The sequence below is a fragment of the Orbicella faveolata genome, unplaced genomic scaffold (genome assembly GCF_042242905.1).
Source record: "Orbicella faveolata isolate gen_17 unplaced genomic scaffold, um_ofav_v1 contig_34, whole genome shotgun sequence".
NCBI lineage: Eukaryota > Metazoa > Cnidaria > Anthozoa > Scleractinia > Merulinidae > Orbicella > Orbicella faveolata.
The window spans coordinates 32,659,238-32,675,738 of NW_028301563.1; the positions used below are offsets into that span (position 1 = coordinate 32,659,238).

At 38.1% G+C, this 16,501-nt stretch overlaps 1 protein-coding gene across 1 annotated transcript; it reads left to right on the top strand.

Moving 5' to 3' along the window:
- Positions 1-965: 965 nt before the first annotated feature.
- LOC149105820 (uncharacterized) lies at positions 966-15,844 on the top strand. The gene is made up of 18 exons (XM_089271520.1): positions 966-1,181; positions 1,448-1,803; positions 4,815-4,979; positions 5,548-5,658; positions 6,208-6,333; positions 6,692-6,788; positions 7,013-7,231; positions 7,365-7,741; positions 8,008-8,175; positions 8,398-8,508; positions 8,722-8,838; positions 9,297-9,387; positions 9,940-10,314; positions 10,528-10,650; positions 11,103-11,225; positions 12,544-12,678; positions 13,570-13,803; positions 14,509-15,844. Exons 1-18 carry the CDS (start codon positions 1,055-1,057, stop codon positions 14,847-14,849), a joined length of 3,396 nt encoding a protein of 1,131 aa, XP_089127646.1. The 5' UTR covers positions 966-1,054; the 3' UTR covers positions 14,850-15,844.
- The last annotated feature ends 657 nt before the right edge of the window (positions 15,845-16,501 follow it).

The window sequence follows — 16,501 nt, forward strand, 5'->3', positions numbered from 1 at the left end:
AGTCCACATTCTAGCAGAGTTGATACTAGATTTTACACAAAAGGCGTTCAATAAATACAAACTACAAACTACAAATGTAATGGCAAATTCCGCCCTTAGCTTCGATCTAAATCAAAAGAAACGAGACTCGGTCAAAATCAAAAAAAAAAAAAAAAAAAAAAAAAAAAAAAATCAAAAAAACACATAAAATGAACAAACTGGCAAATGATCAAATTAACCGAAAAAATACGCCAATCAATTGAGACCCATCTCCTAATGTAATGACCTGGCTTGTCCTCAAACAATAGTTAAGAGCAACCGAAGCACTTCAGAAGGTCAAAGTTCAGGACGAACAACAAGCGAGTCTTAACACAGCAAAATAAATGACGACTCTGACGAAAATAACTTGTCATCCTTTTCAGATGATTTTATCATCTATACAAGAAAATGATGGAAGAGAACGCCTACGAAGCTTTCAAATCTCTAGTTACTTTATGAGTTTTCCTCTTTGAAAAGATAAGCCAAAATCCGATATAATCTCCTCTATAAGGGGTTGAAATTAAATTGGCATGAAAGCAATTCAAAATACAAATGAACTGAAAATTCGCTACAAAGCATAAAGTAGAAAAGCGAAAACAGAACATTAATTGATCAAAATTGAAATGTGTAAAGTTCAAACTGGAAAATTTGATTAACTTAATTTTCGTTTCTTGTGGAGGATACGGGGGCACTGCGGGGGACTGGGGAGAGGGGACATGGGGTGGGGTCGGTAGTTTTCATTGACCAAGCAACAGCGATAATGATCAGTTCAGTGTTATTTAAAACAATTCTTATATTGTAAATTGATGGAAATAAAATACGCTCCTCGGATAGGAGAAGTATCGTCAATTTCTAAGGAATCCGTCATATTTTCTTACACTGGTCATTTTCCTCTGCCTGTCATCCTCAACCTCGTCACTTATATGCGTCACCCCCAAGATAACTCATTTTTGTGAACGTGCTGTTTAAAATTTGTTAATATCCTATAATTCGACATGTCCTAACAGGTACATTCCAGTCACGCATTGCCCTTGTGATGATTATAATGCGCATGAGAGTGAAGTTCCCTCTCAGTCGGAGCAAGATGTCGTCTGAGCACCAATACGCGATGCACTTCTTTCTCATTTTTTTGTTGGTTTGCCTGGGCGCTCCAGCCACTGAAGGTATGGTATCTACTCTCAGTTGCATTCTCTGAATGTAAACCTTAATTCAACTTCTCACGGCAAGCTCAGACGTTTTTATGTCTTGTTGATCAGAGAAGAAGCGAACTGAAAGATGGGGGAGGGGCGCACAGATCAAGGAAATTGAGAATTAAATCTCTTCCCAAAGCAATCAACATGTCCATTCCTAGGATATCGGCTGCGCATTCAGTTAAAACTTTGTAAGTGCGATCATTTTGAAGAAAAAAGTTTTTTTTATTTCTTTACAGCACTCGGATTCAAGGCCGGAAAAGAAAACGTAACAACAAGCTCACCAGGGCTGTTCGGTTGTAAGAAGATTTACTTCCAAACGCCATTTTACGGCGGACAGCAAGTAACGGTCCTCGCCTCAGTTGGCCATACCGTGAAGAGCCAAACCCCTCGGAACGGCGCTGCAGTCTGGGTAGAAGATGTTAAAGCGAGTGAATTTACAATCTGTGTTCTAGAATTTGCTAACGGTTCAAATAAGTCCATTGAGGTAAACTATCTTGCGTTTGAAACGAAACCCCATGGATCTCAAACTGGCACCGCATCCTTAAACTCTTGGACAACTGGAACGGAATGCAAGAGGATTGATTTCCAGCAGGTTAGAATTTGTTTTGTTAAGTGGTTTAGAAAGTAAAGAGATATATAAAAATTTCATGAAAAAGGAGGATTGTGGATGTGGATGTTAGAAAGAAAAAATACAAAAACAAAATATTAATATCGTCAGTTAACCCTAAAAAATGATGATTGCAGTATACGAATTAATCTAATCAGTATGACAAAAGATGAAGAACTAGTGTGTAGAAATTGTAGATGAAAGAATTAAACCTAGCCATCCACTCAGAAATTCCTCAAAAATGCAAAAAAGACAAACAAAGAAATGCCAAAAAGTTGCCAAATATTGGCAGAAACTGCCTAAAACGGTTTGCCAGTCTTTTTTGTGTGCTAAATTTGTCAAAAAGTTGCTAATATTTTTGAAAGGAATTAGTGCGGAAAAGAGCTTTACTTTATGTAACGAGGTTATTTAAAGCATCAAAAGCGCCGGTCTTGGTTACCAAGGCGAGGTATTTAGCGTGAAATTACGACTCTAAAAACGGGCCCTAAAAACGAGAGTTTGCGTGATTGTTCACTGGTGCGACAGAGAAAAAAGAAAACAAAAAAACAAAAGTGACCTTTTAATCGTGTTGCAAAATCATTGCCGCAACCTAGGGAGCTAGAAACAAGCACAAGTCTTTTTCAAAGTGAAAATGAAGTTTCTCCCTGCTTTGAACTGAACTACAACTTTTTAGAGAGATAGAAGAAGCCGCTTACGATTCCGAGTACCAGAAAACGACAAAATCATAACGGCTTGGACAAGAAAATGGCCGAATCAAACGAAGGAAATCCGCAAGGCAAAGTTCAGCAGCCGAAGCAGCTCCAGTGCCAATTGTGACATATGTAGAAGACGAAATGGCAGCTTTCAAGGGGAACATTACCTCACCAACTACTAAGAAAAGCACAGCTATAGTACAGCATTCATTTTGAGTATGTAGGCCATCCCATAAGGGTCACAATGTTCCAGTTAAGAAACCATCATCAAATATCTTGTATAAGACGGTTCCACTCGGGCGAAATACACTTGAAAAGTAGACGAAGGACATCGCCTCAATTGCGTCTTTGGATGGCAAATTCACAAACTCAAGCGGCCGTAAAACAGTCATACTCAAAGCCTACGCGACGACTTTCATCCGCTTAAAATCTCGGAGCTGAAAGGTCACGCTAACCCAGATACAACTGTAAGTTACAGCCTCTGGAAAAACGACGAAGGATGTCAAACAAGCTGGCTGGGTTTGGATTTAGTGATACTTCTTAACTGGGGCATCGTTTAACAACTCCCCAGTTAATATTTCTATCAACTTCCAATCTGGTACAACGGCAGTCCACGATCGGTAAGCTTTTCTGCTACGAGAAATACATTTCGCCTTTTTATTCTTGACTCGATGTTATTTCGAAGAATTTGAACACTGAAAATTTGGCTGGTATTGAAATTTTAATTTGAGTGTAAAATAGTTCTTACTTAAAACTGTTTGCTCAACGTTGTTGAATACCAGTCAATGCTTTCTGGTTTCACTTCGCGATTTGTGCGATATCGGTTTCTCGCGTGAAATTTAACGCGGAAATCACGAGTCAGGTAATCAATCTTCTTTACTGAAACTTGTCAATCATCTGCCCTTTTCAAACGTGACTTGTGCAAACGCTGACCATTAAAATATAGCGTAATAGCTCAGCAGAAAGTATTGGAAACAAATAGCGTCAGGGGATAAATATCTAAATTCGGAATATTTCTCAACAACTGAAGAAATACATTAAAGAGCCGCCTCTCTTGATGAGAGGTTGTCTCAAGTAAAACAATTGTAATTCAAAAGTTGCCAAGCAACATAAGGCTAAGCCTAAACTGAAAACTGTTTCAATGCAATCGAAAAACATGATGTTACTATGTTGAAATTTTTTGAAATTGAGAAGCGCTTATCAATTGAGACTAACTACAAAGATTATTTTTCCTCATCAAGCACAAATGTTCCTAATTCGAAAGATCAAAACCGATAACAATAAGCTGGTTAGTGGTTTTTGGACTTAAGGTCATTCCTCACATTTGCCTTGCGCATCCTTACTGCGCATAATTTATGGCGTCATTAGCGCGCGCTCGTGCACGCGCACATTGAAAACATGACGGATTTGCCTTGATATTGAGCTCTGTCAGTTGAAAAATGGCTCTAGCTCACCAACGAGCACGGGCACCCCAATTTTTTTTCCAGTCATTGTAATCAACTAATCATAAGCTTTGCGTGAGAAAAGACTGATCTAATTTCTATTGCTGAAAATTGTGTAAATAAGAAAAATAGCAGATACACTGTGGTCTTTTCTATTTTGCAGTCGGTAACCACGTCAAGAAATTTGGTTCAAATTTTTAATCAAGGATTTAGCTTTCTGTCTGAATCAAACTTAAAACGTTTATTTGTGTCCGACACATTGTATTGACTGTAGTTTAATGCGTGTTCTTATGAGTCCGGGCTCAAAAAGATGTTACAATTACTGGGAATGCGTTCTTATAATAAGCATTAAATAATGCCAAAATGGGGCATTTTCAATGCCTCACTGCTCCTTAATGAGCATGGGCACCCCCCTTTTTTATTTCAAAATTAAAGTGACAAATGACAAAATATTCAGTAGACAAAGTTTGAAAAAAAATCTATTGTCACTTTTATTTCAGAGGAATTACCTTAAGCGTATTTTTCTCCTTTTGAATAATTAAAATATCATCGGCGGGCTCTCATTGTGAAAACATTTACACTTTCTGCAGCGTGTAGCGGGTTGCGTGACTCACTTTTGAATATTAATTTGTTATTTGAGGCATTTTGTATTTTTACCATCTTAAACATTCCGTCAGTTTTTCAAAAGATATGTTGCAATCTCAAAATGTCTGTAAGTTGAAGAACCTTGGAGGGCTCAAGCAAGTATTAACTCATTCTCCCATTATCGGTCATTTTCTTTTCCCTGATCTGTTCATTCGGTCATTCACTCACTCACTCGCTTAATTTACTAATCTTAACTTCTCTCATTATTTCATTTCAGCGGTTTTCGACTCCACCAACCATATTTGTAACTGCTAATCACCAAGTTCCCAAGAGACCTCAAGATGCCATGGCCGTGTGGGTGGAGGAGTTGCGCGTGGACAATTTCAAAATTTGTCTCAGAGAAGCAAAGATTTTCGATGGACCCCATAAAGGCATAAAGATAGTGAGTAAATTCAAATTTCGTTTTCTGTCACTCGTCAGTCTAATGAACTGGACTCTGCCAAAGATTTGCACTTCATCAAAATTGAATGAAAATCATGATGACCCCTGACTAAAGAGCAGCATTCTGAAATATTTACATGCGTTACGATGTTACCAAATATATCAGAGGTCAACTTCCCATGTGACGTGCCCGATCGTCTTCCATTTTCAAGCTATTCAAGATGAGTCCTTTTTGTACCAGCATAAAACATCAATCGTTGGCTTTCAAAAGAAAATAATACAAAAAAATGTTTTTGGTAGCTCTTTGATAAACCTCTAGCTACTTGTAGAAATCATGTGGTAGAAACCGTTGACTGGAAGCAGCTGAATGCAAACAGAAGGCGATTTGCTTCTTTTATATATTTTTTCCTGAAAAAAGGCTAATTATCAACATCTTACTGGGTTTGCGTATCTTGCCGATAATTTCATGTACTCTTGTACGTTGGTTAAAACAGTCCTTAATTGTGCATGTTTTTGTTTCTTTAATAATTGACAGGTTTTAACTACAATATCTTTTATTTCTTCTGCAGAATTGGATGGCATTTACAAATCTGAGTGTTGACAATTTTACCATAACCGACAGTCTCGTGTTTACCAATACAAACTCACCATCTGATCAGGATAACTACGCTTTCTGTCAAGTAAGAATAATTATTGCCAGCCCGCGGCATTATTGTTTCTTATCTAAATCCTCTTTATAATAGGGCATCAAAAGGGCAACTGAACAACAGCAATGCTTTCATAACAATGGAGGAAGTTAATATTGACTGTTAAACGGGGAATTATTTGAGCTGTGGGCCCACAAAATCTGTCATAAATAGTTTCTGAGACCCAATTTCATTTTCGGTGATCAATTGATCAAACATACTTTTCCTCTTGTTCAAACAGATGACCTGTACCTCATTAAAAATTCTATTTGGGTTCATTCTTGTTAATCTGTACCTCTTTCGTTTCTAGGGCTAGGGGCATTGTTTGTGTTGTATACCTATTGTCTCGTTTGGCCAATCATGAAGACCCTTGTAAACGGTGCAGGTCGGCCCTGTTCAAATCAAACCCGCTTTGATTTCAAATCTAAACATTAGAATCAGCGTATTATAAATACCAATACGGATTATTTATCAACCTTACCTCTACAAGAGACTCGCGGAAATACAGTCGATATTAAATTATTTTTTTCTTTTACATTGTAGACAGTGAACTTCACAAAACCATTTTATGCTCGTCCTGTTGTGTTAGTGACGCCAAAACGCACTGACAACAACAACAATGCGAACCTTTCTGGGTCACGTTGTAACGCTGTCACCGCTTGGGTTGAGGTAAGGAATACCTGTTGTGATCTTTGTGTGATTTTCGCAAACACTCAGGTAATGGCACAAATATCCCAAGTTCCTCGGGACCCATGAACTTTATATGACATTGCGTAACAACGTAAATATAACAGTTTGTATGGGAACATATACATATAACAGCTCGAGATATAGAAACAATAAAAACAATTAGTTTAACTCTTCTGTTTGTTACTTGTGTTTCTATGCTGCTTTGGGGCCGTTTCAAAGCGATTTCAGTAACTTTTAGTTTCACTGTAACTTTCGTTTATATGAGTTCTTTAAAACTAATCGGGCGGTATAGCAACTTGAACTAGGCCGGGTTTAACTCATCTTTGATTTTATTCAGCATACATCTACAACTGACGCGCAAGTGTGTGTGAAGAATTACAACAGCGACTCCAACAATAAAGATGTTATCACTGTCGACTACATTGTCACTGGAGGTAGGCAAATAAGATTCCTTCTGGAGATAGAAAAAACACTTGGTATATTTAGCATTCTCTTTCCTGTATGCATTTCCCCCCTCTTCAATGTTGCTCATTGGAGTTATCTTTGTAGAACCTGGCAAACCCACAGTGGGAGGGCAGAAGTGTGTATAACTATCAAGCAAGTGTGTACTGAAACAACATCAGATCGTTTCGTGACAATTGTTTATATGTCTTGCCAGACTTGGATCCTTGCATAGACGTGACATGTCATTATCACTGCCTGTGTAAAGCGTTTGGACCAAATGATGCTCGCTGCGTTGCTGTTGACAGTTGTCCATCCTACCAAGAACCAGTCTGCTCATCAAATGGCACAACATACGACAATGAGTGCTTGTTTCGACAGGAAATGTGCATTCAGCGACTGAATTTCTCTGTGCAACACCCTGGTAGTTGTGAAGGTTAGAAATTGTTTTACTCTGAAATTTCTGACGATGTCGAAGAAGATGATGATGATTACGATTAAAAAACCTAGGAAATTAATTAAAATTTTTTTTGTACTGATTTGTGTTTTGTACTGTTATTTCCTTAAAGGATTTCCTTTCCAGCGAGGTCGCCGTCACATGTCACACATTCCTTCACTCGGATATTCTCACTGTGAAGTAATTCGCCTCAAGCCTTATATGTTTTATCCTGACAAACCACTTGAAGTTCAGATCACTGTCAATCATATTGACACCAGTGACAAGTCATATGTACATGATGCCGCTGTGTCGTGGGTCGAAAATGTCAGTTATGATCGATTCACTGCCTGTGTGATGGCGGCAGGCTACAATGAGCGGAAATCAAAAGCTAACGTGACAGTTGATTGGATGGCGTACCAAGGGGCTCCAGTGGGTGGTGTTGCCGGGGAAGTACGGATATCACAATGGTGGACTGGAACGACTTGTAAATCTGTCAATTTTCCATCGGTAGGTACTTTCTAGTTTCATTTTACAACTCAAGTTCACGAAGAATAAATTCGAATAGCTTACAGTCATCGGAGTTAGTTCAATATAATATGATTTCCTTTGGATCAATGGAGATAAAATGTCACGTATCACTCAACCATGAAAGCATTCGCCATCCCTAGATTTCCAAATCTTCGCTAATGTTAAACAGCAGTAAGGCAACAATAACAACAGTAGTAGCACGAGTAACATCAACAGTCACAGCTTGTGTGTTTGTTTCTATGCAGGGAAGGTTTTCAGTGATACCTTCAGTGTTTGTTACTGCTGCGCACTATCGTTTAGGACTCAAGCGTGACGCTGCCAGTGTGTGGATTGAAGACGTCACGCAATCCTCGTTTAAAGTTTGTTTGAGAGAGCTTCAGAACTACGCAGGATCTCACGACGATGTTTATACTGTAAGTGTCTACACCTTTTTTACGTACCAACCATAAGAAACTAATAGATCCTTATCACTTACTTTAGCCTCTTAACACTGGTCTTTAGCATTGGCAGCTAATTCTCTAGCATACTTTAACATCGGCATATCATACATCAAGAAAAAATATAATCTTGACTTAGACCTTTTCTTATGGTTAATTGTCTTGTTAACATTTATTTATATTCTCTTTTACTTTTAGAAATGGTTGGCGTTTTCTTCTCTCCACAAGCCTCTTTTTACAGAACACAGTTCAGTCTATTTTGCTAACGCCCAACATCCACCCGCAGATTACAACAATGCCTATTGTAAGGTTGGTATCTTTTTTTTTTTACTAGAGAGTTTGCCCCGAATTACGTATACTTTTTTAAAAATTTCAAGAGTTAGTGTACAGATCCTACAGAACAACGTCAATTTAAACAAAACTGACTCAGTAGGTTATTACAAAATTCCGGTTTGGTAGTGGTTAAAGCTAGTGGTCAACGTTGGATTACACTCCGCTTACTAAATGAGAGTTTTTCTTTAGGATATCCGCTTCACTGAAAAGTACAACAGCACCCCGAATGTGTTTGTTTCGGCGAACCATTCATCTAGCGGTGGAAATCGACAACCAGTACACAATGGAATAACTGCTTGGGTGGAGGTAATTCTGTTTCTTTACTTCTTTAGGCATTTCCATAGAAACTGCATTTTTGACAAGCCAGTCGAACCAAATCTCATCTATTTGACAGAGTTCTTGGTTTCTGTGAATTTTCTTAAACGTCGATACAGAATTAGTATCGTACCTTTTTACAGCGATTATTTTCCATCAAATTGAATGCCGGGAAAATCGTAAAATCCAAGATGGTGTCTCCAAGATGGCTGAAGTCATAATCGACAAAACATTAATTTCATGTTGTACAGAAAGTTGAGGAATATCTACTACAGGCAAATAATATGATATTGATATGTCTTACCAGAACAAAAACCCAAGGGGTTATGAGTTTGCTTTTTCTCCCGGTGAGTAAATAATATTCAGAATATTACCGGAAGCGAAGTGAAAATTATCTTTTGGACTAAAAGTTTAGAAGACCACTGATTATATTTGTTCTTTTTTTGCAGTACATCAATACAACCGGTGTGCGAGTTTGTTTAAAAGAGTTGTATGACACAAAGTATGATCCACTGTCTATCTCATACACTGTCCTGTCAGGTACGGACAAAATAGTTCATTTTTAATTTTATTATTCTCTAGATCGATAGTTTAGCTTTTTTGATATTCATATTTTATTAACTTCTATCTCCTACGCTTTTTAAAGGAGCTACGTCACAGTTTGCACATGTTGAAAAGTTTAGGTTAAATATTTCAAATCCGTCGTTTGTAATCCGTGTTAACCTCCATTCTGGCCATCCTAGTTCCTTGATTGTTTATTATTACCTCTTTGAAGCCTGTATCTTAGTATACGACGATTTTCAGGTCTCTTTCAATTTAATGGTAATTTTTTAGGTGGCCAAAAATAACTCAAGATACTGTGACTGTGGCCCTTTAAAAATAAGATCGTATCAGCCTAATTTTTTTCTAGTTTGATGGTCAGAAGTTGATTTCATAACAAACGAAGTCCAATGTTTCAGTCAGGAGTAAAGTGCCAAAACATGTGGAGGTTTCTCAGAAACATGACAAGCAACGATTTCCTTTAAAAACACTCAAGACATTCTTAATGATTTCTCTTACTTTTTATGGATTTATTGTTGTTTATATCTACAGACATTTGCCTGCCAGGATGGACTTACTTTGGTGGTTATTGCTACTTTTCAAGCCCCGCATGCGCCACATGGTTGACTGCTGAGTCAAACTGTTCTGAGATGAACTCTGATCTGGTTACAGTGCACAACCAGGAGGAAAACGTATTTATTCAGCACCGTCATGCTGGCGATAGATCATGGATAGGGCTGAATGACCGCAGTGTTGAAGGCTCTTTTGTGTGGACAAACAAAGAAATCAGCAGTTTTAGGTTCTGGGCTCCAAAGCAACCAAACAACTGGAACAACGAAGACTGTGTGCACACTCTTGGCGTGAGGCACGGATATACTTGGAATGACGTGCCATGTGATAACTGTTTCAACTTTACTTGCTTTACAGGTGATAAATCTCTTGCTCAGTGCGGTTAAAATACATTGTAAACTACTAATAAAAAATGGTAAACTTCCCATAATTTAGTCAGGATAATCTTTCGCCCTCAAAAAGGTTCCATGGTTCATTTTCAAAATAATTTATTATAAACCAGTACTGTAAACACTATTCATGAATTTGATGACTATTTCATATTTTTTTTTCCTAATTTAATTTTTGCAGATCTGGAGGAATGCTCCACCAACACTCATAACTGTGACGTGAATGCAGATTGTGTGAATACCGTGGGCTCATATTCCTGTAAGTGTAGAGCTGGATATACCGGAGACGGACAAACTTGCAATGGTAAGAAATCTACCAACCAACCATCAAACAAACAACATATTAATGTTGATACTGAATTTAATAACAATCTCACTTTATTTTCAACAACTATGAAATTTCTCTTGCATTGATAGGTTTAGAAACAACTGTAACCAACCGCACTTGTGCAATAAGAAAGCTGATAGAAAAAAAGGTTCAACCCTGTAATAACTTTATTTTTTAACAGTTTCGAAGACTGCGCCAGTGGTTTATAACTACGGTAATGTAAATCATCCAAAAGCAAAGAATGAGTCAAAACGAGTGGAAAGTAAAATTAATCGTTTTTTTTTTTTTCATTAAAATATTCTGTGCTTACCGTAAATTTTCGACGGATTGTTCTCAAGCTGTATGTTTCTTTTTCAGTTTCGGTGAAATGGTCAGACTAACGATAACTCAACGTTTATCCATATTTACTCCTTTTCACCTTGTTTCAGACATAGACGAGTGCTCTTCAAACTCTCATAGCTGTGATGTGAATGGTGTTTGTAACAATACTCGTGGATCTTACACTTGCGCGTGCAAACCTGGATACTCAGGAGATGGCAAAAATTGCACTGGTAAGTTATATCTGCTTAACAAGAACTAAAAAAAATATTGCGAAATGAAATGACGCCACATGAAAATAAAGCTATACGTCTACAGTGTGGGACGAGTTTTCTTCTGCTCCTAGCTAATTTTTGCGATTTTCAAGTTGCATTTTTTTCCACGACTTTACTCCATTGTCGAAATTATACAAACATGCCTCACATGCAGAAACTTGTTGATGCCATTTATTTAAAACGTCTCTTTCAATAAAACGATGAAATTGCTCATGGTACAAGGCAGGTGTAGCTGCTAAAACTTGACAGAAAAGGATCATCTGAAGGCACTACCAGCCAAAGTTGGGCAGGGCGTAATTGTTCCACAGTGACTGGTTACTTGATTACCGTGAAGGTAAAGTCTGTATACGAGTCAAGTGGGTCATGCCACCAGGCCAGAGCTTATCCTGGTTTCTGCGTAGCGAGAAGCGATTACGGATATTTCTATTCCCCCCTCTATGGGACGTTAGTCCATCGCAGGGTTAACCCCAACATTCAGTTCGCTGGTACCCATTTAAACACCTTGGTGGAGCGAGTTAAGTGTCTTGCCCAAGACCAAAACGCGGTGTCTCCGGCCAGATGTCAAATCCGGGCCGCTCGATCCTGAGACGAGTGCATTGACCATGCATGAGTCCATTGCGCCTTACCGCGCCTTACCGCGCCTTACAGCTTACCGTAAAGTGTAACAAAAAACGCAGCAAATGCTACTTTCTGAAAATAACAAAATTTGATACCCAGCATGAAGAACCAGTCTTTCACAATCCCAAAATTAGTTCCCGCAAAAAACAAAAAATATCGCCCATCCGAAAAATTGAACTCCCGCAAAAATGTCTCGCCACACGTAACCAATTTCTAGTATGTAAAATATATTGATGATTTTGAGTGAGCTCAGTCTCGTTTTGGATGTAACAGAAAAAAAAGAGTGTATATTTATTTTGGTTCTATTCACGGAAAAAAAACCTCAAGGGTATAAACCAGAAATCCCAATAATGACATTTCTCATACTTTCTTTGGACAACGGGTTCTTTTGATATGCAAACATGTTCTATTGACCGGGCACAGCAGTATGGCTATCGTGACAACGCTCTACAACAATGGTTATTTCCCTTGAGAGGTTTTATTGATAAACATGGTAAACCTCTAATTACGACACGTGTTATCAAATTTACGATTAAGTACTACTAAAGTACTATCAACGAAAACTCCTTACTTCAGAACATAAAACACTTTTTGCGACAAAGTACAAGATAATTTATGTCTGTTTTCTTTCTTCTTCCCTGTTCATTATTACCCACAGATATCGATGAGTGCGTCAGCGGTGTACACGACTGCCACCGTTCAGCTTCATGTACGAACACTGTAGGATCCTACACATGTACGTGTAACCATCCTTTATCAGGAGACGGAAAAACCTGCAGGTACACCGCGGCAGGTAAGTATTTCACGTTAATTGTGCTTCAATTCAGGTAGCAGTGGTTTAGAATTAAGTTCAACTTGTCCACCAAATATGATATCAACAAAACAAACAAAAACTGAGATTTCCTGGTCATTGCTTTCTTTTTTGGGATGGTTTAAACAAAACCAATTCTCCAAAACTAACTCATGAATGATGCATCTCAGCCGCCGATGTTGCAAATTCGAACCACTCAAGGAACCAATCAGAATTCTCCTTTACAATTTTGACCAGTTTGCCATATTGGATGACTGTTACTGTTGCAACTAAAAGAGAACACGACTCAGTAATGTTGTTTGCTACCTTCTCGTTACTACCAATACGCTTTGATATTAACATTAACCACACTTAGAAAGGACAGTAATGGGGTGTGAAGCTGAAACCGCCTACCTGGACTTTAACTATTAGAAGCTTTTTTCAATTCAATATTTCAAAAAGCTGTCAAATTTCGTGACATTATCTGCCGCTGGTTTTTCCATTGAGAACTCTAACGTCAGCGCTGAGCATTGGTAATGATATAACGTTTTCCCGATAAATACTATCCGAATATTTTCCTGTTCGGGATTTTAAATCATCTATTAAGAGTATTGATCACTGCGACCCAAAATTTAGAAGGAGATGTTCCAGATAAAAAAATATTTTAAGTTGCCGGTGGAATATAACGACCACATATAAAATATCTTTCCGAACAGACAGTACATCCAGTTTAGTTAGCGTCACATTTACGGTGCAAGCAATGATGGTCATCTTATAACTGGTGAAGATGACGGTGTTATTTATTCTTAGCAAAACCAACTTTCAAAATAGTCCACCAAAATAACTGCTAGGTACAAAATGGATCCAAAGAACGTTCTTATGTTATTTTTGCAGCGGGTCTTAAATATTCCAGCGTTGTGGGAAACAGCCAGACTTTTTTGACATGGCTGGATAAATGGTTGAAGCCTGTAACTCGCCAATCTTCTTACTGGAATCGCTGTTACCGGGCAACTGTAAATGGCTGGTCTTCCTATACCTTCCATTCAAACTGTGACGGAAAAGGTCCAACTGTCACAATCATCCGTGTTGGGAAATATATTTTTGGAGGATACACAAGTGTCTCATGGAGTAAGTGACATGATCAATTTCATCTTATCACAGACGATCCAAGCTCAAGTTGTGAGTCAGCCATGATCATATTTGCAATAGCCGTCACGGAGAAATATGGGAAAAGAGTTTGGAAAGGAATTTTAAAAAAGGAATATTTACACTATGGTGGTGGTGTATTAAAATATTACTTGCTGTGTTTACGCACCTCTTTTCTGATTCATGACGGTTTTAGGGAGATATCGAGAGGGAAGAACTTTATAGGAAGCGGTCCAAAGGCTTCGAATCATAAAGCAAGGAAACAAAAAAGGGTAATACCAAAGAAAGGCAAATAAGTTAATGATACTAAGAATTTTCTATATACCTCATCGAGATAAACAGGTCGATAGGAACAATTGCATTTTTACATGTCATGGTGTTCCTGGCTACTTGACAGCTTTACAGCTCGATATTAATTTTATGAAATTTATAAAACAGGGCATAAAAATTATGTTGAGTCTGAAATCGGGGCAGCTGTTTCCAGTCTCCCAAAGGGCTTGCTTACTCCAGAATTGAAATTATTAAAAATTCAGGAGATATTTCACATACAGGAACCAGAGAATAATAGTCAAATTTTGCTAGCCAATCAAATTAACGTTGTCGGTAATACGTCATTACTAAACTCTTAAAAGCGTCAGTAAAAATCATTAATGTTGGACTTCTTTTCCATTGTGTATTTCAAATTAGGTTACAGTTATGGATATCGCTACGATTCAGCAGCCTTTCTCTTCTCATTGGTTAACAAGCCTGGTTGGCAGCCACTAAAACTAGATCAAACAGGACAGAAAAGTTATCGGAGAAGCCATTCCATCTACAGCTACCCTTCCCATGGACCAACATTTGGAGGAGGACACGATATTTACATTGCCAACAACGCTGCATCAAACACCAACTCATACACATACCTTGGATACACCTACAGCCCGCCACCTGGCAACAGCTATGGATCCTCCTTCACACAATCATTCCTGGCGGGTAGTTACAAATTCCGACCTGACGAAGTCGAAGTCTTCTATGAAACCACCTGAACAGATCGCGGAGCTTGCGGTCTTAGTTTTACACACCCTATACAGAACAACTAAACCTTTGCAATTATATGAGGGTACATACAAACTGTTGGTAAATTATAGAAGCACAATATAATCAGAAAATTTCAATATCACCGATGATATGTCAATCAATAGGTTAGTACAAAATCGAGTAGTCACGTATCCTTAGTCTAAGACAAACAGTTTACTTTGAGCGGCTTATTTGTTTGGTAATTGCCATTAAAGGATAGTTTTATGGCTCCGTGTTATAACAAGCTATAACGTTTGTCGAGCTAATGACTTCTGCGAGAACTGAATTTCCGGTAAGACTTTCACCTCAGTCACGTTAACGAGGCGATAGGAGTAATGTTTCTCGTTAGAATTTCTTACTCTATGTTTTAATTTATACATATATTGTTTATCCACCAATCGAACAAAAGTAGATAACGCGTGTGTGTATCCAGAGTAAAACCTTAGCGGCCGAATGAAAAGATTTAACGTTAACTGACTAAACTGAATTCGAAGTTTTTCTCGATAAATCCTTTGATATCTTGAGCAAAATGTGGGCATCAGTCATTCTGGTTTCACAAATCATAGTCTGTAGTTGTTGAACTACATGTGTTTCAGTAAAAAATGAACAAGGTAGTAGTTTATAGTCACGCTATAACTTGTACATGGGCTGAACCGTGAAATTATTCCTTAAGACCAGAAGGAGAATCTTGTCACTTGATTGAATTCAATTGATTGAATTCCTTGAACATCATACCAGGATAGGTTTTCAAGTTACAGGATGCCGGCAGGTTTTGATTTCTCATTTTATTCCAGTTAAGTTGATTCAGAAAAAGTAGATTGAGAATGTATGATAGAGTAAGCATTGTTTTGTTTGTAGTAATTATGAATTGTCTTTTGAGAGTGCTAAAGTGGAAAAAAAATACAAGTGTCAGACACACCGTTATAAAAGCTTGTAACAATAAAATAGAGCAGGGTGAAAATAATACGTTGTTTTCTGTTTGTGGTCGTTCTCATCTAGACGGAAAGAAATATTTATTGTTACTTTTACTGTGAATTGCAAATGTCCAACTGCCTCAGCTCTGTAAAACTTGCCTTAAAGTGCATATGACCAGGAGCCATAATCGGGGACGGAGACCGTAAGTCTTGGGATCCGCGCGCACCTATGAGATGGAACAATTTTTCTATTTTTAGAACAAATTGCGCCATCCTGACGTCATATATCCGCGCGGATCTACGCACATGTCGGGGGCTCTCGCGTGGATGTTTTCACGTAGCCTGATCAAATGGTGAGAGTTGCGAGATTCTCTTGTAGATTTTTCACAGCGATGGCAGGGAATAAGAACCAGGGCTCTTATATGTAGTTTTATGCTTTGAGTTAATGGAAAAGGTAAGTTTTTCAGGGTCGTAAGCAAGACTTCAATTTCGCGCTGTGAATGAACAATATCTGCTCGCGCTAGTTGTACGCGTAAGCTTTTACGTTTGTTCTGTAATCGGGAAGAAAAGTTCTGTAAGAAAACTCTTTACTCTGGTATCGAGCTAATTTGTGAGTTTCCCAAACAATGCTTAATCATAACCAAGCCCTGTTTTTGATAGTTTCTTATTGTTTCTGTTTGTTTGGCGAGTTTGCAAAAGTTTTTGAC

What these genes read in the sequence shown, in the direction of transcription:
- LOC149105820 (XM_089271520.1), top strand. Translation starts at nt 1,055, where the DNA reads ATGATTATAATGCGCATGAGAGTGAAGTTCCCTCTCAGTCGGAGCAAG. An exon ending in CGACTACATTGTCACTGGAG is followed by an intron (nt 6,789 to 7,012) that starts GTAGGCAAATAA and finishes ATGTCTTGCCAG; the next exon opens with ACTTGGATCCTTGCATAGAC. An exon ending in ATACACAAGTGTCTCATGGA is followed by an intron (nt 13,804 to 14,508) that starts GTAAGTGACATG and finishes ATTTCAAATTAG; the next exon opens with GTTACAGTTATGGATATCGC.